Raw genomic sequence first — 20,674 nt, forward strand, 5'->3', positions numbered from 1 at the left:
CAAATTTTGTTGGAACCGCTGCTTACATCTTCAAAAGAAAACTAAAAGCCACTAAACAAGCCTTACAAATCTGGAATATCAATTATTTTGGTCACATTCAAACAAAAATAAAAACCCTCAACAATACTCTCAATGAATTTAAAAAATCAGAGCCAACACAAAACTCAATCATTTTGGAAGAGGACATAAAGGAAAATCTCAATGAGTAGCTTAAAAGAGAAGAATCCCTCTGGCACCAAAAATCAAGAAACACTTGGCTAACTACCATGGATCTCAACACAAAATTTTTTCACACCTCCACTACCATTAGGCACAGAAAGAAAAGGATTTACATTTTAAAGTTGGAGGACATGCAATGGACTTCTGATCCCTCAGTTATCACAACAAAATTCCAGGAACACTTTCAAAGGATTTATAACACTTCTAATCCTGATATTTTTGAGGAGATTGCATCTTTATTCCCAAACAAGATTATGGAGTACGAGAATGAATTCCTTTGCAAAATCTGTTCTGATGAGAAAATCTTAAACACAATCAAGCAAATTCCTTCCTCAAAAGCCCCTAGCCCATATGGATTCACTGGTCTCTTCTATAAGCATTACTGGAATCTAATCATGGAAGATTTGCAAGCTGCCATACAAAGTTTTTCATCCATGAGAAAACCCTTAAAGAAATGAACTATACTAATATAGCTATCGTTCCCAAGATAAAAAATCTGAATGCTGTCCATCACTACTGTCCCATAAGTCTATCTAATGTTTGCTACAAAATTTTTGCAAAAATCTTGGCAAACAAATTGAAGACTTTACTAGGCAACATCATCTTTCCTTATCAAATAACATTTGTGCCAGGCATACTTATCCATGAAAACACAATTATGGCACAAGAAGTCTTTCATCATCTGAAAAAGAAGAGAGGCAATGAAGGAAACATGGCCATTAAAATTCATATGAAGAAAGCATTTGACTTTATGGAATGGTCCTTCCTTTTTCTCTATTTTTAAATCTCTTGGGTTTAACCAGAAATGGATCAACTAGGTCAAAGAATGTATTTCTACAGTATCATACTCCATCATCATATATGGCTCACCTACTGGTTATTTCCATCCCACTAGAGGCCTTAGGCACAGAGATTCTTTATCCCCTTTCCTTTTCATCCTTGGTAGCGAGGTTCTCTCAAAATTGATTCTTAGAGAAGAAATTGGCAAAAATTTGGAAGGGATTAGAATCTCTAGATAGGGCACACCACTCTCACATCTCCTGTTTGCAAATGATCTCATCCTCTTTGGATCGACAAATACCCAAACTGCTAAAACTTTTACAAATTGCCTTAATACCAACTCCTCTTGGCCTGGACAAAAAATAAATTTTGGAAAATCCTCTATCCACTTCAGCAACAACACTCACATTAGAAACAAAAGGGAAATAAGAGAGATTCTCAACTTTAAAAATTTTCCACCAAAACTTAGAACCTTGGCCAACCCCTCTTCATTAAAGCTTCTAAGGAAAATCTTCTTAAAGATATTCTTGAAAAGATTCAAAACGGACTGCAAGGTTGGAAATAAAAAATTCTTTCTGAAGCTGGTAGAACTACTTTAATCAGAACAGTAACCAGCACAATTCCTTCCTACCTAATGTCTACCATGTGCGTACCAAAGTCTATCACAAAAAAATGGATGTTTCTTCTCGTAGATTTTGGTGGGGATAAAGATTATCAAAATACCAAAGCTTTCACGCCTAAATCTTGGAAATCCATTTGCCAACCTAAATCCTTAGGAGGACTGGGTCTCAAAAACAACACACTCTTCAACAAACCTCTGATCCCTAAGTATGCTTGGCACATCATAAACAACACCAATAATCTTTGGAAAAATCTTCTGGTAAACAAATATCTAAGGAATACTTTTTTTCTTGAATTAAATTCTAAATCAACAGACTTTTGGTTTTGGAAAGGCCTCCTAAAACAAAAAGATTTCATTAAGTTAAGCTATTGTTTCCAAATCAATAATGGTACCACTGCTAGAGCTTGGCTTGACCCTTGGATTCCTACGTTGCAAAACCACATACCCCAACCAAACCCGAACAATCATACCAGAAAGCCTAATCTAAAAGTCGCGGAATTAACCTTTGAGGAGCCTAGAAGATGAAACACCATACTCCTATATGCTATTTTGTCCAATGATATTGTCAATGAGATCCAAAAAACTCTCTTTCTAACTATAACTATACAACAAGGGATGACAAAATCAAATGGACACTTCACTCAACTGGAAATTTTTCTGTCAAATCAGCCTATGCTGCCATGATAAACAACCAACAAAATAGCTCAACCCAACACTCAATTGAGAATTGGAAGAAACTATGGAAACTGAAAATGAAAGACAGGCTAAAGCTCCTCCTCTGGAAAATTCATCATAACATTTTGCCGACCAGATTTCTTTTAAAAAGAGTCATTCCCCTTGGAGATGACCAAATACTCTGCCTGTTATGTAAAACTGAAGAGGAAAGCCTTACCCATTTGTTTCTAAATTGTCCATTCTCAAGGATTCTATGGAGACAATCACAGTGGCCCATAAATATTGATAAGTTTGCAACTCAACCTATCTCAATTTGGATCAAAATCATCCTCAATCCCGTCATTGAACTGCACCTATCAGAAGATGAGACACTCTTTCCAACTCTTTGCCACCCTTGCCATGGATAGTCTTTGGTTCCTAAGAAATCAAGTAATCCATAACTCAATCATCTCAACCATTGAGTTGTTTGTTCTCAAAATCTTCAATGCTTTCAATGAATATACCAAAGCCTGGCAAGGAAAAAACCATCAGGAAGAGTACTTAAGATCACTCCCACCCGAAAGCTTCCACGTTTTAACCTTTGATGTAGCAGGCAAAAGTCATGGCAGTGTAGTAGCAGCAGTTTGTAGATTTGAAAAAGGAGATCCAGTCTTTATAAACACCACCTTTCTGCACAACACAAATCCCAACATTGGAGAAGCTACAACGACACTACTTGCAATTGAAGAGGCACATAAGAGAGGGTTGAGCAAGATCTTTATTCAAGGAGACTCAAAGTAAGTTGTTCATGCAATAACCAGAACAAAACAACCAACTGATTGAACAAAGCAGACCAATGTAAGAGACACCAAGCATCTGCTTAGCAACTTTGAAGAATGGCAAATGAAAAAAATGCATCGATCTCAACAACGATGCGCTCACAATATTGCGCAATGGGTAGCTTCCAAACTTCTTTATGGCAACATACCCCTTATAAGCATTCCCCAATGTCTACAATCTTTCCATAGTGGGAAAGACCCTCCCATCATTTTTAACATAGACAAGCTTGTTGCAAACGCCCTATGCAAGCAGCGTGCAAACGGGGCTTACGTGGCAAAAGCAAAACGATTTGTTTTGTGTTGAAAATGAATCTCTTCACTCGACCGGCAAGCTCTTCTCTCTCTTCTCTCGTTTTTTTTTCGTCTCCTCAGTTTCCCTTAATTCCCTCCCTCCCTCTCTATCTTTCTTCCGCACGAAGCTTTCTTTTTCAACTCGTCGACTCGAAGCGGCTGCCTCGACTCGGCGTCCCTCCCCCTCTGGGCCATCCCTCAGCACGTCTATCCTCGGTTTGTCTCCCGCAGAACCAATTCCACCGCGGCCTCTCGTCTCCCACGAAGGCGAGATTTTTGGTCAGTTTCCCTATCTCAAACCCTAACCCGCACCAATCTCATTCATCCCGAAACCCTAACCCGCTGATGATCCTGTTCATCTTGAAACCCTAACCCTAGCCCTAGCCCGCCTCAATCCCGTTCATCTAGAAACCCTAATCCTAGCCCGCCCCTTCCTGTTCATCCCGAAACCTAACTCGCCCGGTAATATTGTTAGGTCAGAGGTAATATTGATATTGAATTTATTATTTGTTATCGAATCTTTGATGGGACAGATTGTGGATTTACTCTGTGAAGTTGTTCTTTAGTTTATTTGACCAAGTATGAGATTCTGATATTCCTATAGAAATTGTTAGGTCAGAGGTAATATTGAAATTGAATTTTTGTACTGTTGTCGAATTTTTCATGGGGCAGATTTTGGATTTACTCTGTGAAGTTGCTCTTTAGTTTATTTGAACTAGTATGAGATTCTGATATTCCTATGGTAATTGTTAGGTCAGAGGTAATTTTGAGATTGAATTTTTGTACTGTTGTCGGATTTTTCATGGGGTAGATTCTGGATTTACTTTGTGAAGTTGTTCTTTAGTTTATTTGAATAAGTATGAGATTCTGATATTCCTATGGTAATTGTTAGGTCAGAGGTAATATTGAGATTGGATTTTTGTATTGTTGTCGAATTTTTCATGGGGCAGATTCTGGATTTACCAAGTGAATCTGTTCTCTACTTTATCGTTTTTGAACAAGTATGAGATAATATTGAGAGGTAATACTTGTTCAATATTGAGAGGTAATATTGAACAAGTATGAGTGAATCAGTTTATTGTTTATGTTCCTATGGTAATTGCTAGATCAGAAGTAATATCTCCTGATTGAATTTATTTATTTATTGTTGTCGAATTTGTCATGGGGTGGATTAACGTGGATTTATTCTTTGACCTAGTTATCTAGTTTATTGTATTTGAACAAGTATGAGACTATTGTAATGAAGTTATTTTTTGTTTAAAGTGATTATTGTAAGTATGAGACTACTCTGCCTCATGGGGCAGACTATTGTTTTTTTTTTTTTCATTAGACTAAGGTAACAAGTATGTAGTTACCTTTTGTTCTCTAGTTTATTCTGTGAAGTTCTCCTATAATTTTTGTTCATTGTATTCTCTGGATTTTTGTCCTCACCCCAACTTCTATTTGTTTGTTCTCCTGTTTATTGTCTGTCTATTATAATGTTGACAGTTATTCTGGAATTTCAACTCTCTTCTTCTATTATTTTACTTATTCTAATGAATAAAAATTCTGGCAGCTTAGATTACAGAAGTTGGAGTTTTTTTTTCTCCTTCTAATGCTATGGTAGTTTAGGTATAAGCACAGCAAGCAGGCTGGGACTGTGTAAATTGTGCCATGTAGTTTGGTTTTTTTTTTTTCCCCCTCATTGCTGTACAGTTCACTCAGAACTATGCTAATTAGTGACACCATTGGTTTTAGTGACCCTTAAGTTTTTAGTGACCCTTAGGTTATGATGTTCAGTGCTCAATGGTGTGAAGTTTAATCAGAACTGAAATTTCCCATGTAAATCCAGTAACATTGGTGGTGGCTCAATAATATTTAGGTTATGATGCTTTCAGAAATATGTATCTTTTGATATGTGTGCCTTTCCACTGTGCTTATGGTTCATGTTAGAATGTCATCATCAACTCTATCTTCTTCATCCTCTGGTATACGTACTTGTCAACCATTGTGCTTCTGTGATCTTCAAGCTACATTCAGATACTCAAATACTCCCAGAAATCTAAGACAACCATTCTTTGGGTTAGCGCTGGGCAAAATTTTGGAATTTCCGACTCCGCCCGACATCCGCTCCGATTTTGACTCCGATAGAGTTGGAGTGGTCGGATTTCGGAGTCGGAGTTCGGAGCTCTGAATTCCGACTCTGAATTTTTTAAAAAGAACCTAGATGTAAAACGATGTGGTTCGCTCGATGTGCGCTTGACTCAGCGCTCGAGCGGAACCCATACAAAGTGGTTTGCTCAATGAGTGCTCGACGTGGCGCTCGAGCGGAACCCATATAGAGTGGTTCGCTCGATGAGCGCTCGACGTGACGCTCGAGCAGAACCAAAAAAAAAAAGATATGTTGCTCACTATCTGAAATGAAATTGAACAACAAAATTTAAATAATAAGAAAAAAGAACAGAAAATAACAACTAGAAATTTATTTCCGAACGGAGTTCGGAAATTTAATTCGGAGGTCGGAGCTCCGACCATAGTTCAGAGTTCCAATCGGATGTTGGAGCTCCGACCACCGTTTGGAGTTCCTATCGGAGGTCGGAGCTCCTACATCCTATCGGAACTCTGAACTTTGGTCGGACCTCCAACCTCCGATCGGGGTCGGACTCCGACTCCAGTTCAGAGTCGGAGTGGGAGTTGCAATTCGACTCCGACTTTTGTCAGAGTCGGAGGTCAGAAACGAGAACTCCGACTCCGTCGGAGTCGAAGCCCACCCCTACTTTGGGTGTCCAAATTACAACACGAAGGTAACTACATCACTTGTAATGTAACATATTTAATAAATTATTTGCAAATTAAAAACATCTAACATTTTTTATATATGTTTGCAAATATCAGGGATTACCATATTGCAAGTTTTTCAAGTGGGCAAATGGTGATCAATACATGCACCTGGAATTACAAGAAAGAAAAAATGAACTACTAAGGAAGGAGAAATAGGTCGATGAGAGAGTTTGCGATATTGAGAAGAGGGAGATTGAGCTCCGTAAGAGGGAGGATGAGATTGAGAAGAGGAAGAAGCTGAAATAACATGTTCACGCACGCTTCTCCGGGTGTCTTGGGTTTTTGTAGTTATTGTTTGTTGTTGCTTAGTAACTTGGTAGTGGTTGTTTGTTGTTTCTTAGTTTGAAGGTGTAATTTAAGTGTTAGAAGTCATTTTGGTTGTTTAGTCCAAGCGCGATATAATAGTTATGTAAATTCTTTTGTGCCATTTTGCCTCTGTTGCTTAAATTGTTGTAAAATACTTGTTGTAAAATACTTGCTTAAATTGGGGTAAAATAATAGTTTTGGTCAAATCAATGGAGGCAGTAGTTTGTTATTGTTATTTTATACTATTATGTTCAAAACAGAAAGTTTTGGAACTCTTTTGAGAGGGTCAATTAGGGGAGATATTTATACATGAACATAGCATTTCTCAACATTTTCGACAATGGCCAAACCCCAAAAATAACCTTGCACAGTACCTGAAATCACATAGCCAAAACGAGGAAGAATTGAATACTTAACTGCATGACTACGTTTGGATTCAAGTAACATCACCAAAATGAGAAGAATGTTTACAAAATCACCAAAATGACACTATGATGTTTACAACAGGACACTATGATGTTCTCGCATTTGGATACTCCTGGAACATTCACTAATTCTACATTTACACCAAATCCCAACACATACTATAATAACATTCACTAATTCTACATTTACACAAAAATGTCCATTTGCTCATATCAATTAATCCAGTTGTGATCTATCCAATCCATGCTTCTCAGGTTGTGATCCATCGAACCCATGTTGCACTGGTTGAGATTCATCCAACCCAAATTGTATCTGTAAAGATTTGTATGTAGAATGTTGAAAGTGAAACTGTTAGAAAGTGAAAAGTGCAAAATTGAAATTATTAAGTGAAAATTTTGAAATTATTACACTTTCTTGACTTTCGATCACTGTTTCCCGGGATTGGATTCCACTATTGTAAACAATGAGCTGTCTCGAACAAGCTGTTGATGATTAACAAAATGGTATATTATTATTATTATTATTTTGCATTTACTTCTTCCATAGGTAACCAACAACTTAAATATAACAAAATATTTAACAATTAATATACCTGCAGTTGTCTAGGACTGGTGATATCTACTTCTGATGGGCCAAATAAATTTCTACACGCGTCCGGGAGTAGTGTATCTCCTTCATCTTGCTAATATATATCACAACAACACACAATATCATAATCCTATAATTACATTATAAAGCAAATGTACATAACCATCTATATATCTAATACCATTAATATTAAAACATGCACCTGTTTACGTTTCCCTCTAAGTGGTGCTTTTTTCTGCTTGGCTTTAACCTTCCGCATATCTTTCTCCATCCTGGATGCTTTCCTCAGAGATGAAGGTCTTCCTTTCCCTCGCACAATATTTAGACTTAGTATGGGTTTTGAACTACCACCAGCATTTGTGTTCAGTGTCGTAAAACTAGAATTTGAACCTGCCAGGGGCATAGAACTGTTAAATATGACATACTATCAAGAACTACTTAAAATAAATAAACTGCAAAAATTCATATACGAACATGTTTGGGTCATAGATGGGGGGTGTTGATTCTCACGGTACAAGTCAATCATTAAATATAACTTCTTTTTTGCATCTTCAAACATCTGATAACATATATTCAGCAAACTTGAATATCTATTACTATCTGGCCTTTGATCCCCAGCATCATAGTTACTGTGGATTAAAGTCTATATCCTCTTGATGTCATTCCTCTATCGATCTAAAATGTACCGGTTTGGCAATAACTTTATACCGTTAACTTTGAAGATGGCTAAAATATGCCTACACAGTATCCCATCATCTCGAATAACCCACATGAACACTTTCCATCGCAGTCTTCCACACTTAAGTTCACTGAATATGTAACAAGATTAGTGAACTCTTCAACACGAATTTCATCTTCCACCAGATATGTTTTCATTACACCATCCTCATTGAGTAGAGATGGATCCATAACGAGCACACTCATTACTTACTGCTGGACTTCCCTAAATTTAGCATTCGTGTACAATTCTTGAAATCTCTTCTCAATTGGAGATCTAGATATACAGGGAATGGTGACGCTAAATGTATGGAAGTCTACATTGTTTTCATTCTAAATTTTCTTCCTCAGCGCACTGTCAAACTAGTCGACAAACTCCTTCAAGTTTGTCCTCGCATGAACATAACCATAAAAAAAAGTATTCATACTTTCACTGCGCTGGGTTGTACTCATTCCAGCCTAGAAGTGCTCTTTTAAGAATACTGGTACCCAATGCTGACACTCATCATATAAACTTTTCAACCAGACATTCTCATATAAATCGTATGTGTTAAGTAACCCATCCCAACATTTATCAAACTCCTCAATTGTTTGAGTGTCGTACACACATTTCATTAGGTGGCTTTTTAGTCCACTTTTGTAGGCAGCATATGACACAAGTTTCTCAGAAATTTTCTTCAGTATATACCATAGACAGAATCTATGCTGACTTTCTAGAAAGATATTAGCAATTGCGTTTTTCATTGCTCTATCTTGATCAGTAATAATAGCTTTTGGAGGTATACCATCCATACACTGCAATCAGGTCTGGAATAACCATGTAAAGGTCTCTGTATTCTCACTTGAAATCAACCTCGCTCCCAAAAGAATGGATTGTCAATGGTGGTTTACACCAATAAATGGTGCAAACGGCATCCCATATCTATTCGTGAGGTATGTGGTGTCGAATGTGACGACATCACCAAAATACTAATATGTCGCCCTACTACGTGGATTTGCCCAAAATACATTCTTTAGCCTCTCATCATCACTTAAGTCCATCAATGCAAAAAAACCATTATTCTTGTACTGCATCCTAAAAAAATAATCTCGAAGTGCTTCAGCACCACTTGCACCAAGTCGTAGATGACATGCTTTGTCAATATAATTCCGACAATCCTTTTTCAAAAATGGGAGGTTCTCGAAGCCACCTGCACCAATGATAAGAGATCTGAAAATCTTATTCAACCAGATCCCAGCCAAGTTGATTGTATCTAGGACTCTTTTTACAGTCTCACTCACTTCTCTGTTACAACGAAAGAAACGAGATTTCTTTGGACTGAGGCTGTGATTATGTGTATTATGGACTGTTGTCAACCGCATCTTTCTTTCAACCTTTAAGGCATTAATCCTTGCCTTACAATCCATCTTTCCTGTCGGGCGTGGCTTTGCGACGTTCAAACTCTTAATCCGGGCCTTCCCTCCATGGGCACAACCAAGAGTGACATATCTGATACTTTGATCATCTCCCATCTCACTCCTTTGTGTCATCACCCCAAACTCGCATTTCTTAGCATAATCCTTATAATAAGAATTGAATTCCATTCCCGACCTTGGCTCCTCAATTATATCATCACCACCCGTTTGCACTAACTGTGGTGAACCGATAGTGTAATCGTTGGTTTCCTGTGATTCGGGTCTATCCTCTTTACTTTCTTCATCAACAATTGAGTTTGTACATGGCACTTTAGTTTTCCTACAATCGGGTCTATCCTCTGAACAACCCCTTGCACTCGTTGCGGAGCTTGTAGCGATGTAAGGAGTCCGAGGTCCCATCCCATATTGAAATGGGTAACCAACATTCTGCTTAAAAAAAAAAAATACAAGAGCAATTAAACTCTAAAAAACCCCCAACTTACATAACAAACAAGAAGACGTTGAAAACTACTTGAATGTTACTAGGATATTGGCTGCCATCTGGATATGACAGAAAAGCTGGTGACCATGTAGGCACTGGTCCATAGTAACTGTGCATGTGATTTGGAAAGTTTGCTAAACCTGTTTGAGGGATGTCCTAACATAAAAATAATAATGATAATTAGAATGAGAAATATTGAGTAGACAATTTCCAATAAGTTTTTGAAATATGAAATAACATACTGAGGTAGGAGTGTTTGAGTTGGATGGTGTTAGCGGATTTGAGTGTTCTTCCCATTTTCCAATGCCCTGTACACATTGTTCAATATCCAAGGTCAGTTTTTGGGAAGAATACTAAGTGAACAAACAAGTGGAATGGTCTTCAGCATGCATTTTTAATTAATCATACCAGACAATAATAATAACTTTGCAATTAGGTATCAAAACTACAACTTTTGACATGCTAGGGTCCAAACAAATGTTTCTTGTATATAGAAATCAAAGACCAAGTTTCAAGCCCCAATTCCACAACATTGTAAATTTGTATTTAGAGAGGCAGTCAATATTTTGTAAAAATAGGATACCATTAGCACCTCCTTTAAACAAAGATTGAAAATCCCATATCTTAAAAACATAACGCAACAGTCCTCAAAGAGTCCCTAAAACACGAATCTAAAAATAACTAAATCAGATACAAACTTCAATTGAGGAACTTTATTCAAGCTTCTATCCATCCATGTCCAAAACAAACAGAACCAGGAACGACATAGGCACTCGTCCAGTAAAAGCAATCCATTGCAAGTTCATTTATCAGAAAAGTTTCAATATTTTTTTTTCTCCAACACTATAGTTTTTTACACAGCTCTTTAAACCTCCGCAAAAGTTATTCATTACCATGCAGATTCACCAACATTATCTGATCAAAGCACAGCTCCAGAATAAAAATTGTAAGAATGGTAACAGGAATGAAAAATAATAGACTACAAATGACTGCATCAATAACTTAGAGATAGCAATTAATTAAAATTATAATGAGAGCTCAGAAGATAAAGTGATTCATGGGAAACAAAAGTTAATGACCATCAAAGTTCAAAGCACTACAAGTTCGAAGATTATGTGTTTTTTTTTTTTTTTTATACACAGAAACATGAATTTCATTCACATGAATCTGCATTTCTACAGCATAAACACATAAACACGGAACTGGGTTTCCAAACACACACAAAAAAAGGTGCTTTATCATTGTACGTGTTCCAGTTGATATCCACCGTGGTGGACCAGTTCATCTCACAGCTCCACTTGAAGACCACAAAATCTTAGAGCTTTCGAGAGAGAGTCGATTTGAAGCCGAAGATTGTTAGAGCTCCCTAACTCCTGCAAACAAACATCACAAAAATGTAAGAGAAAACCCAATAAGATGAAGAACATGCGACAAAGACACCCACGCCGAGCAAACCCAAGAAGATGAAGAACGTGCGACAAAGACACTCACGCCGAAGATCACCCACGCCGAAGACAACGCAAGCTTACGATCTGAAGGAAAAACATCAGCCGAAGATCTTTGTATCGATGTCGAGCACCAAAGCAGGAATCTCTTCACACCAGCCGAAGACGAGAGAGGTCGAGCGAGAATCCAAAACAAAAGAGAAACGAAACCAGAGTTTTGTTCCGTTTTCCTCTTTTTTTTTTTTTAATAGCTGACGTGGCAGAATACCACGTCAGCCGTTTACTCGCCGTTTGCATTCGGCGACTGTACCTAGAAGAAGTGTTTTTAACATGACTACGTTACTTTGTTGCTTTGGTTAATGAATAGATCTTGCTTAGAAAATAATAATAATAATAATAATAATAAAAGATGTCCATAAATGGAAGACTTGTGAATAAAAACATAAAAGAATACTTTTTAACATTTTAATAATATGTTGCCTCCTAAAGATAAATTTGTATAAGGCTTTTTTAATATAAAAATGAATGTATATATGTTTATGTTATAACTAAATTTATAATGTTTTCGTAGGTTGATTTATAGTTTAATTGGTATGTTAGGGGCACGTATCTGACGTAGAATACAATGTTTAAAATTAGTATTCATACATATACAATATATTTTCATAACATATTTCACAATAATGTGTTATGAAATTCTCCCTCGTTTAACACATTACTGTGAAATATGTTATGAAAAATATTATGTATAAATTATTTTTCATTAAATAAAACTTTTGCTAATTTCTCTCTGGCCCAATATTCATTAAGGTCTCTTATTTTTGCAGATAAGAGCACTTCCAATGACTTCTTTATTATATCTTTTAAAATACATCATCAAAATTTATTTTTTCTATTTTACATACTAACTTTTACAATATGTCATACATCAACTTATCTATTTTTTTATATCATTTAAATATTATATTTTTTATTTTTTTATTTATTTCAAATATTATATTCTCTACACATCATATATTTCAAATATTTTTCTATATATCATATATTTTGATATTTGTAATATTTCTTTATGTATAATGTAATATTTTAAATTACTTAAAAAAAAGGTAAAACGAGACAAAATACCTGTTTTTATTATTAACAATATCAAAGTTTTTGCCTGCATAAAAGTCAAAGAGATTATAAACGGAGTGCTAGATAATAAATGAGAGATAAGAGAGTGGGGGCTGCGTAAAAATGATAAAAGACCGGTTAAAATGAAAATAAGATAAAAAGAAAATAGGATGAAATGAAAGAAATAATAAAAAATTGTTTAGAGAAATGAACAGTTACTTTTAAATATAAATGATTTACTGTAGTTGAATGTAAAATAGAAATATAATAGATGATCTAATGAAAGAGAGTTTTGGCCATCTTTTTTTATATTTTAAAGAAAAATGAATTTTATAAAAGTCATTAAGAGTATTTTAAGATAATATGAGATGAGATGAATTAAGATTAAAGTTAAAAAATAAATAAAATATTATTAAAATATATATTTTTAATATTATTTTTATTTTACGATTTGAAAGTTAAATTATTTATTTTATTTTATATAAAAATTTAAAAAATTTATAATAATAAAATGATACAGATAAAATGAGTTGAGATTAGGCATGAGAGAAAACTTTTGCTAATTTGCCTGTGGCCCGTCATTCAATAATAATTTGAACCAGTGGAAAGAGAGAGTGCAGGAGGAGAGCCTTCGAAGTTCGAGGTCTCGTAGCTAAGCGCGATATAAGCTTGTTCAATTGCCATAATTTCTACTTTTAATAAAAATCATGGCGCAAGATTCAGAGAAGAGGTTCCATTCGATTATGGACAAGCTCTTCTACGCTCCCAAATCCGTACCAAGCTCCTCCAGGTTCCTTATTTTATTTATTTATTGATTTTTTTCCGTTCATAATCTCATTCTTTTTTTCCCCAAATTTTCTCCTTTCATTTTCCGTTTGGTTCCCGAGAGAATTTGAGGGAAATAGAAAAAAAACTGAAGTATCAATTCTATCCTAATCTCATATCTTTAAGAGTTGGACAGTTCATTCAAATTCATGAGCTGAAATTTGAATAATTGATTTTCTCATTTTTGGTGACTTTAATGAAGCTTAAAATGTTTTCATTCTTCCTTTCTAGGGTTTATGAAAAATTTAATGGAGCGTTACATGACAGTGTAGTGTTTATTCGATTGTTTTTTCTCTGATATGTTTGGTTTGATATGTCGGGAGGCAGAAAGCGTCCAAATACATCATCGGCGTTGCCACTAATGGAACTCAAACGGAGAGGGGATATAGTTGAGGGATCGCAGCAGCAGTCATCAGCTTCGGCTGGAACGTCTCAAGCTCCGCTGTGCAGGCCGTGGGACCGTGGAGACCTTATGAAAAGATTAGCCACTTTTAAGTCGATGACATGGTTTGCTAAACCCAAGGTTCAGTTATACCATTCCATCTTTTTTCCCCTTTTTAATTTATAAAACTGGCTAGAACTTATGTTATGATAAGATTGTGAAGACATTGTCTCTAATTCATACCTCTATTATTCTTTTACGTTTTACAAATCGCTTCAGAGGTTTAGTAGTAGTTGTCGAGAGGGTAATATTATAATTCTGTTAGAATATCAGCTGACTACTCGTGGTCTTCAAGAAAGGAATTAAATTTGAGGTCAAAGTTTATTTTCTGGAAGGGGAAGGAAAGAACTTGGATTGGTGAATCTACTTCCTTCTGATAAAATAATAGCAATATATGGGGAAATTATGTCCCCACGTTAGAGGATGTCTCTAATGTGACCCATGGTTTACCACAACAAAAAAGTGAGGGCTGTGACAGGTAGCGATGGACCTGTGACCACTTCAGATGGTGCAGACAGTTCTCAAGCACTGTCCCTCCAACTTTTGCATCTAATATAAGTTTGCAGGAGAGAGAGTCTGGCTGCCTAACATTAAATAGGGGTTCATTATTAACTCTGCGTGGGATTTAAAAGAGCCTCTTTCGAAAATACCTTGTTCAATGGGTTTCCGTTCTATGGTTATTTTACTGTCCCCCATTTGCTTGCTGGTTGGAGTGAAAGGTAAATTGCTGCAGAATATGAATTGGTCGGAAAAGGCATCGCTTTCAGAGGCATCCTGTTTTTTTCATTGAATATCATACAATAATCGTAGTCACATCCATTATTTGACTGAAGGGGTACAGAAGTGGGGTATGAGGTGTGGTGCCATTAGAAATAGGTATGTGACTGGCATATTATCTTTCTATTGGCAGCTGGAAGATTTGGATACAATCTTGGTGTGCTATTGCCAAAAAAGTAGTTTTTTTTCTGCATCATATCTGGAGGGATTGGAATAGCATCGTATTTGGAACGAGTAATGGGACAAAGCAATGGGACAAAGCATACATTCAAAAGGTCTATGAGCTAGTCAGGTGGAACATGTACTTTTTGCCAAGGGCATGCTCTCAGCAATAGGGTTTGTGAGCTAGTCAATGCATGCACTTTTTGCAGTTTTTATCAATATTTTTTGTATTTATTTTGACATGGTTCGGTTGTAAACTCTAGGTAGGTACTTCATCGATACATCTTGTGTACTTGTGTTATGCCTTCTTTTCTTATGAATAAAACTTCTTGATTACCTATAAAAAAAATTCTTTTGACATGGATACATACGGTCACATACTTTTTTTGGCAGTTCCTTGCCTTGATGGATGGATTTCTGTTTCTATTTTCGTTTTGGCAACTGAAAAGAAAATCATTTAGAATGTGGGCTTTGAAGAGAATAAGTAATAATAAGGATATATTTCAGGTATGAAAGTAAAACATGTTGCATATCTAATGCTAAAAGCTGTGTACAAAAGCATTGAGTCATTTAATTGTTTTTGGGTGTTTTAAAGAACTAATGTCTTTTGTCAACTTTGGGTGCTTATGTTCTTGATGATATTCCAGACTTGAGTTGCTTAACTATTTCTTTTCAGACATGATGAATGCCCATCATTTTCTGTGAAGTTGCACATAAAGCTTCTTTTGATGTTGTCAGGTTGTCAGTGCTGTGAATTGTGCTAGGAGAGGCTGGGTCAATGTAGATATGGATATCATAGCTTGTGAAGCATGTGGGGCACGCCTCCTCTTTTCCACTCCTTCATCTTGGACCCAGCAGCAAGGCATGTTACTGTTATTTACAATATTGTGAACTATCAAGCCAAGCCGTGAATGGTCCAGCAACCTTTGGTTATGTTTATAACATTCGGTACTGTTTTATTTGCTATTTCAGTTGAGAAAGCAGCCTTGGTATTCAGCTTAAAACTAGACAATGGACATAAATTACTCTGTCCATGGATTGACAATGCCTGCGATGAAGCACTGGCACGGTTTCCACCCATGACACCTCCAGTTTTAGTTGATAAATACAGAGAACGTTGCTCTGCCCTCTTAGAAATTTCAGCTCTTCCTGTAATATCATCTTCAGCCATTGAATGGATGAGAAGCCCTCAGCTGGAGCTGTTTCTTGAACAGTCTTCAATGCAGGAATGCGGCGATGGATCTGCCGTCAGTTATCCAGTAGAATATCTTGACAATGAGTGTAATGCAGAGTCTGCTAATTTGTATTATCAGGTATGAACTTGTTTTCCTATAAAGGTGTATGCTAAATTGTTATATATGAATGTATATGCGATTTCCTTTTAGTCTTCACATGGAATACACATGATGCTTTTGCTGTTTTCTCATGTATTATAATGGTGATGAACCTAACATTTCGACTGTCCCCATAAACTTGTCTACTCTCCCACTGTCTGTCTTTGGTTGTTAGCATCTTACTAACCCATTGCAGCATTAGAAGATTTTTGTTTCTTGTCTCCAGTGATTGACTTGGACTGATATTTATTCTGGTGCTTCTTACTTTCAGTTTATGTTAATCTTATAAGCTTGAATTTATTCTGGAGTATATTTTGATATAGCTTCTGTCTTTAATCTCTTTTGCATCACTTATTCACATCCACCTACTTTCAACCTTTCACAAATAAACATTTTTCAGTATTGATATTCTCAAGTTTTATGTACTTTAATACCAAATTATGTGCTTAATACTAGTCATAAAATTAATAATGTGATTTTATCATTGACATACTCGTGTGATAAATTCTTATAGTTTTTAGTTTCTTACCATTCTTGGTTAAGTAATGATGTCTTGAAGGATTTGCAGGCACAAAAGCTCATAAGTTTATGTGGCTGGGAATATCGTTCACTACCTTATGTGGTCAACTCCAAGGATGGAGCTTATCAGTCTGCTGAAAAATCAAGTAAAGTAACTTCATCTCATATTGTCATCAATAGACAGAACCCTTGCGTCAATCTTGAGTCTGCCAGTATCAAGGAAATTATGGAGGCAGATGAAAATGCCAATGTTTCTACTCGAGTACAATCTGATCCCAATTCTGTTGTCTTAGATTGCAAGCTTTGTGGAGCCAGTGTAGGATTATGGGCTTTCTCTACAATTTCACGGCCTATGGAGTTACTCAGATTAGTTGGTAACATAGATGTCAATAGGGAAAATGATTATGGAACCCATGACTCAGGGAGTGTAGCCTCAAATGGTGCAATATCATTGAAGGAGAGACCAACTAATTTAAATTTGACTATTGCAGGGGGTCCTCTACCAACAGGACAAAATTTTAAAGCAACAATTTCTTTGCCTGTTATTGGCAGGAATTTAAGGGCTCGGTTTTCTTATGATTCTGAGTTTAGAGATCGTATAGGTGCTAACCAAGAAGGTGTTCAATCTGATTCTCAGAATAAGAACATGTTTCAGGAGAAAAATGACCACACAGAGAACACCCCTGGTGAACAAATTGTTCGGCAAGAATTGGGGCTGATAGAGAGTGAAAAACATCATGATGGACTGGGTAGTTCTACCGGCAATGACCAGATATTTTGTTTGAGCCATGATATTAGTGAAAAAGGTGAAGCTCTTGGAAAAGAGGACAACAATAAGATGCCATTGGAAGCAACAAGTTTCTCTGGGCAAGAAGGATCTTCACCTGGAGTTGGTATGCAGGATTCTACTAAAGAAAATCTGATTGAGAGCACAGAGAATGTGGTACAGAGTTCCTGTCAGAATGGTAAGTGTCCTGAAAATTTAGATAATGCTATATCGGATACTTCAGCTGCAGAGGATCCTAGTAGCTCTCAGATTATAGACCCTGCTGTTGTGGCACCAGAAGCCAATGTCACAAGTAGAAATGGTGAAAATAGCAAAGATGAGTCATCAGTGATGGTTGCATCCGGCAACTGCAGTTTGCAACAGTTGTCAGGAACAGATATACAAAACAAAGAAAGTTCTTTAGCTACCCGTAGCATGCAAACTTCTGAAAACAATGAATTTTTTACCTGTCCTACAGGTAATCATATTTGCCTCAATCTTTGATCATGATTGTTAACTGAAATTTGATACGTAGTGTTTTTGCTTATTTTACTTGCTGACTAACATGAATATTGTATGTGCAACAAGTAGTGAAATATTTTTTATCAACTGATCGCACACCTTTGCTAGTGAATCTTTTATGCAACTGCATATGATATTGGGTCGATACCAAATACCCTCATTTGAAACCAGCACCTTGATTGAATCCATCTGTTGGTTCTCCCATCCATCAAGGTATAAACTTCATATGAAGTATTGCTATTGTATGGCATTAACTGATGCAGAATCTGCCTCACCATCAAGTCATAAACTTCACATGACGTGTTGCTTATGTATGTCATTAACTGATCTGGGAATCTGTTGTAATCTCTGTTTTTCCATGCCCAGGCATATTTTACCTGACTACAAGAGAGGAACCCATGAGACTAGTTTCGCCAGTAATGAATTAATGGGCCAGATATAGTTGTTAGGAGAATGTACAGGTTATATCCATTGTACATCTAGAAGATTGTATGAAAAAAAGAGCTGCTAGGTTGCTTATGATATGCATATGAAAAGATGGAAAGTGACGTCAATTTGGAAATTTGGTGGCAGTTCTCTGAGGCTCGAGGCTGAAGTTTTCCTCTATGGAGAGGTGGTGGACTAGAGCTTTTTTAGACATGTCCAGGTGGTTGGTTATTGAAACCATTCATATTTAAGCACATCAACTATATGCATATGAATTCCTTGCACAAACAGGGGGATGGAGTAAAAATCTGTGTTGGTGACTGCATTTCTACTCTGCACTGCTCCTGGGATTTCATTTTGATAGTGGTTTTTCTTGGGATTGCATGCTGATGTTAGCTTTTTTCCCCTATAATCTCTTTATAGAAAACAGCAGAAAGCTACATGATATCTCAATGTGTCCAGAACCAAATATGAGGAAAAGACCAATTTCAAAATATTCAAATTGTGTTGCTTTTAGTGCCTGCATGCCAAAATACAATGTTAAGGCAACCATAATCATCAAGATTTTTTTTTTCACAATTCAAGTCCCTGAAAAAATGCCACGGTAGTCCATGACACCATGCTTTGAAACTAACCATTCTTCTCCATAATTTATCTGTTATAAGTTCTATGGCTGCTGAACTTTGAGTGTATGGCAGATGGCTTCTTCTTGCAAATGCATATATGCTGTATGCATTTGTCACAAAGTATCTCCTTCCGTTTTGCTTCTCTTGTTGATTTTTTATGTCATCTGAGTATTAATGAAGACTTGAACAATTATGCTTCTCCACTTTCAGGAAAAAATCCAAAGCGAGTAAGGTCGGACAAAGCAATGGAGTTTGACCCAATCAGGCAGCACAGACATTTTTGCCCCTGGATTACATCAACTGACAACGGGGCACCTGGATGGCAACAAACACTGTCTGCTTTACTACGTCAGAAAGGGTTATCTCCTTTACCTCGGAATTCTCCGTCTGCCTTCACAATTGAGGTATTTCCGAACCTTCTATTCTCTGATCACTCTATGGGAGTGCCATGGTGAATTGCGATAACCAGTCCTACCATTCTATATGTCCATTGGAATTTATTCTGCCATGTTTCTTGTCGACTACAAGACTTGGACTATGTTGAAGTACAAAGCGCTCCACTTCACCCTAAGTGGGGTTTAATAATCTGTCTTGTTCAAACTTTGTTATTTATGATAAAAAATCTGTGCCAGCATGATGTGTTTGGTTGGGTTGGGTTTGATTTAATTTTTTAAAATTGTCATCCCAAGAGAATAATCATCTTTCTGTTTAACATTTGTTTCAGGTGGATGATCCTATCGCTTCAGTTAGGAGGCTTTTTATGTCTCCGTCAGCAAAAAGAACAAAGATGTCTCCTCCTTCCAGCTGATTTTGCTGTGCCCTCAATGGTCTATGGGGAAAAAAAAAAAAAAAAAAAAACATGATACTGGGTGATGTTTGATTTCTGCCCTTTCTATTCGGTAGAACTGTTGTGAGCTTGAGATGATGCATTTCTCCTGACATGCGATCAATTTTGGGAACACCTGAAAATGTTGTATTTTTACAGTTAAATAGGTCTGTCAAAATAAAGTTTATCACCAAACTACTGCTTGTACCTTATTTTGGAGGCAACTTACAATGTCAAAAAAGAGTGTATTGAGGTTTTTTTAGGGATAACGGTGACTCAAGTTGTTTTACATGGAAATATCCTTTCTTCCAGCAAAAAATGAGAAAACATAGATGGTTGATCGGGAACAGCATTCATAGTTACTCTCTATTAAGCCACAGTTTATGAAAACAACAGCCGCCCCCCCCCCCCGGGGGGCATGGGCAGATGAACCCGCATCCTCCAGATCCCCAACCCCACCTTGAATATTATAATTAAAAAAAAAAACCTCCAGTCATCAAAATGATGCTGTTGTTTTGATGATTATTTTTTTAAAACAACCCATATTAAAACGATGTCATTTTGATAAGTTGGTTAAACCTCCCCCTCCCAACTTCCTGTGGCCCCCACTTTCAAAATCTCTCTCTCTCTCTCTCTCTCTCTCTCTCTCTCTCTCTCTCTCTCTATTCCTCGTAGTTGTTGCTCTCTCCGGCTCTGTAGTCTGTCGGTCGTATGCTTTTAGGCCGTTCTCCA

General features: G+C 36.6%; 2 protein-coding genes across 3 annotated transcripts; one reads left to right on the forward strand and one right to left on the reverse strand.

The window, feature by feature from the left end:
- Window positions 1–8,721: 8,721 nt before the first annotated feature.
- Window positions 8,722–10,077, reverse strand: LOC121242349 (protein FAR1-RELATED SEQUENCE 6-like). Its single transcript, XM_041140225.1, has 2 exons — window positions 9,271–10,077; window positions 8,722–9,057 (listed from the first exon to the last, which is right to left on the reverse strand). Exons 1-2 carry the CDS (start codon window positions 10,075–10,077, stop codon window positions 8,722–8,724), a joined length of 1,143 nt encoding a protein of 380 aa, XP_040996159.1.
- Window positions 10,078–13,291: 3,214 nt separating this feature from the next.
- LOC121242886 lies at window positions 13,292–20,211 on the forward strand. 2 transcript variants are annotated; one of them, XM_041140888.1, is made up of 7 exons: window positions 13,292–13,507; window positions 13,870–14,065; window positions 15,662–15,785; window positions 15,896–16,236; window positions 16,826–18,020; window positions 19,327–19,520; window positions 19,841–20,211. In XM_041140888.1, exons 1-7 carry the CDS (start codon window positions 13,425–13,427, stop codon window positions 19,922–19,924), a joined length of 2,217 nt encoding a protein of 738 aa, XP_040996822.1. In that variant the 5' UTR covers window positions 13,292–13,424; the 3' UTR covers window positions 19,925–20,211. The 2 variants fall into 2 exon arrangements, with proteins under 2 accessions (XP_040996822.1, XP_040996823.1); XM_041140889.1 differs by having other exon boundaries at window positions 13,366–13,507; window positions 13,866–14,065.
- Window positions 20,212–20,674: the final 463 nt, after the last annotated feature.

This window comes from Juglans microcarpa x Juglans regia, chromosome 8D, assembly GCF_004785595.1.
Source record: "Juglans microcarpa x Juglans regia isolate MS1-56 chromosome 8D, Jm3101_v1.0, whole genome shotgun sequence".
NCBI lineage: Eukaryota > Viridiplantae > Streptophyta > Magnoliopsida > Fagales > Juglandaceae > Juglans > Juglans microcarpa x Juglans regia.

Bases quoted from the DNA above. Each gene is read 5' to 3' on its own strand.
- LOC121242349 (XM_041140225.1), bottom strand. From the start codon at position 10,077: ATGGGACCTCGGACTCCTTACATCGCTACAAGCTCCGCAACGAGTGCA. The intron at 9,058-9,270 runs GTATTTTGGGCA...ACCTGATTGCAG, and splicing joins ATGATGAGAGGCTAAAGAAT to TGTATGGATGGTATACCTCC.
- LOC121242886 (XM_041140888.1), top strand. From the start codon at position 13,425: ATGGCGCAAGATTCAGAGAAGAGGTTCCATTCGATTATGGACAAGCTC. The intron at 14,066-15,661 runs GTTCAGTTATAC...TGATGTTGTCAG, and splicing joins CATGGTTTGCTAAACCCAAG to GTTGTCAGTGCTGTGAATTG. The intron at 18,021-19,326 runs GTAATCATATTT...CTCCACTTTCAG, and splicing joins ATTTTTTACCTGTCCTACAG to GAAAAAATCCAAAGCGAGTA.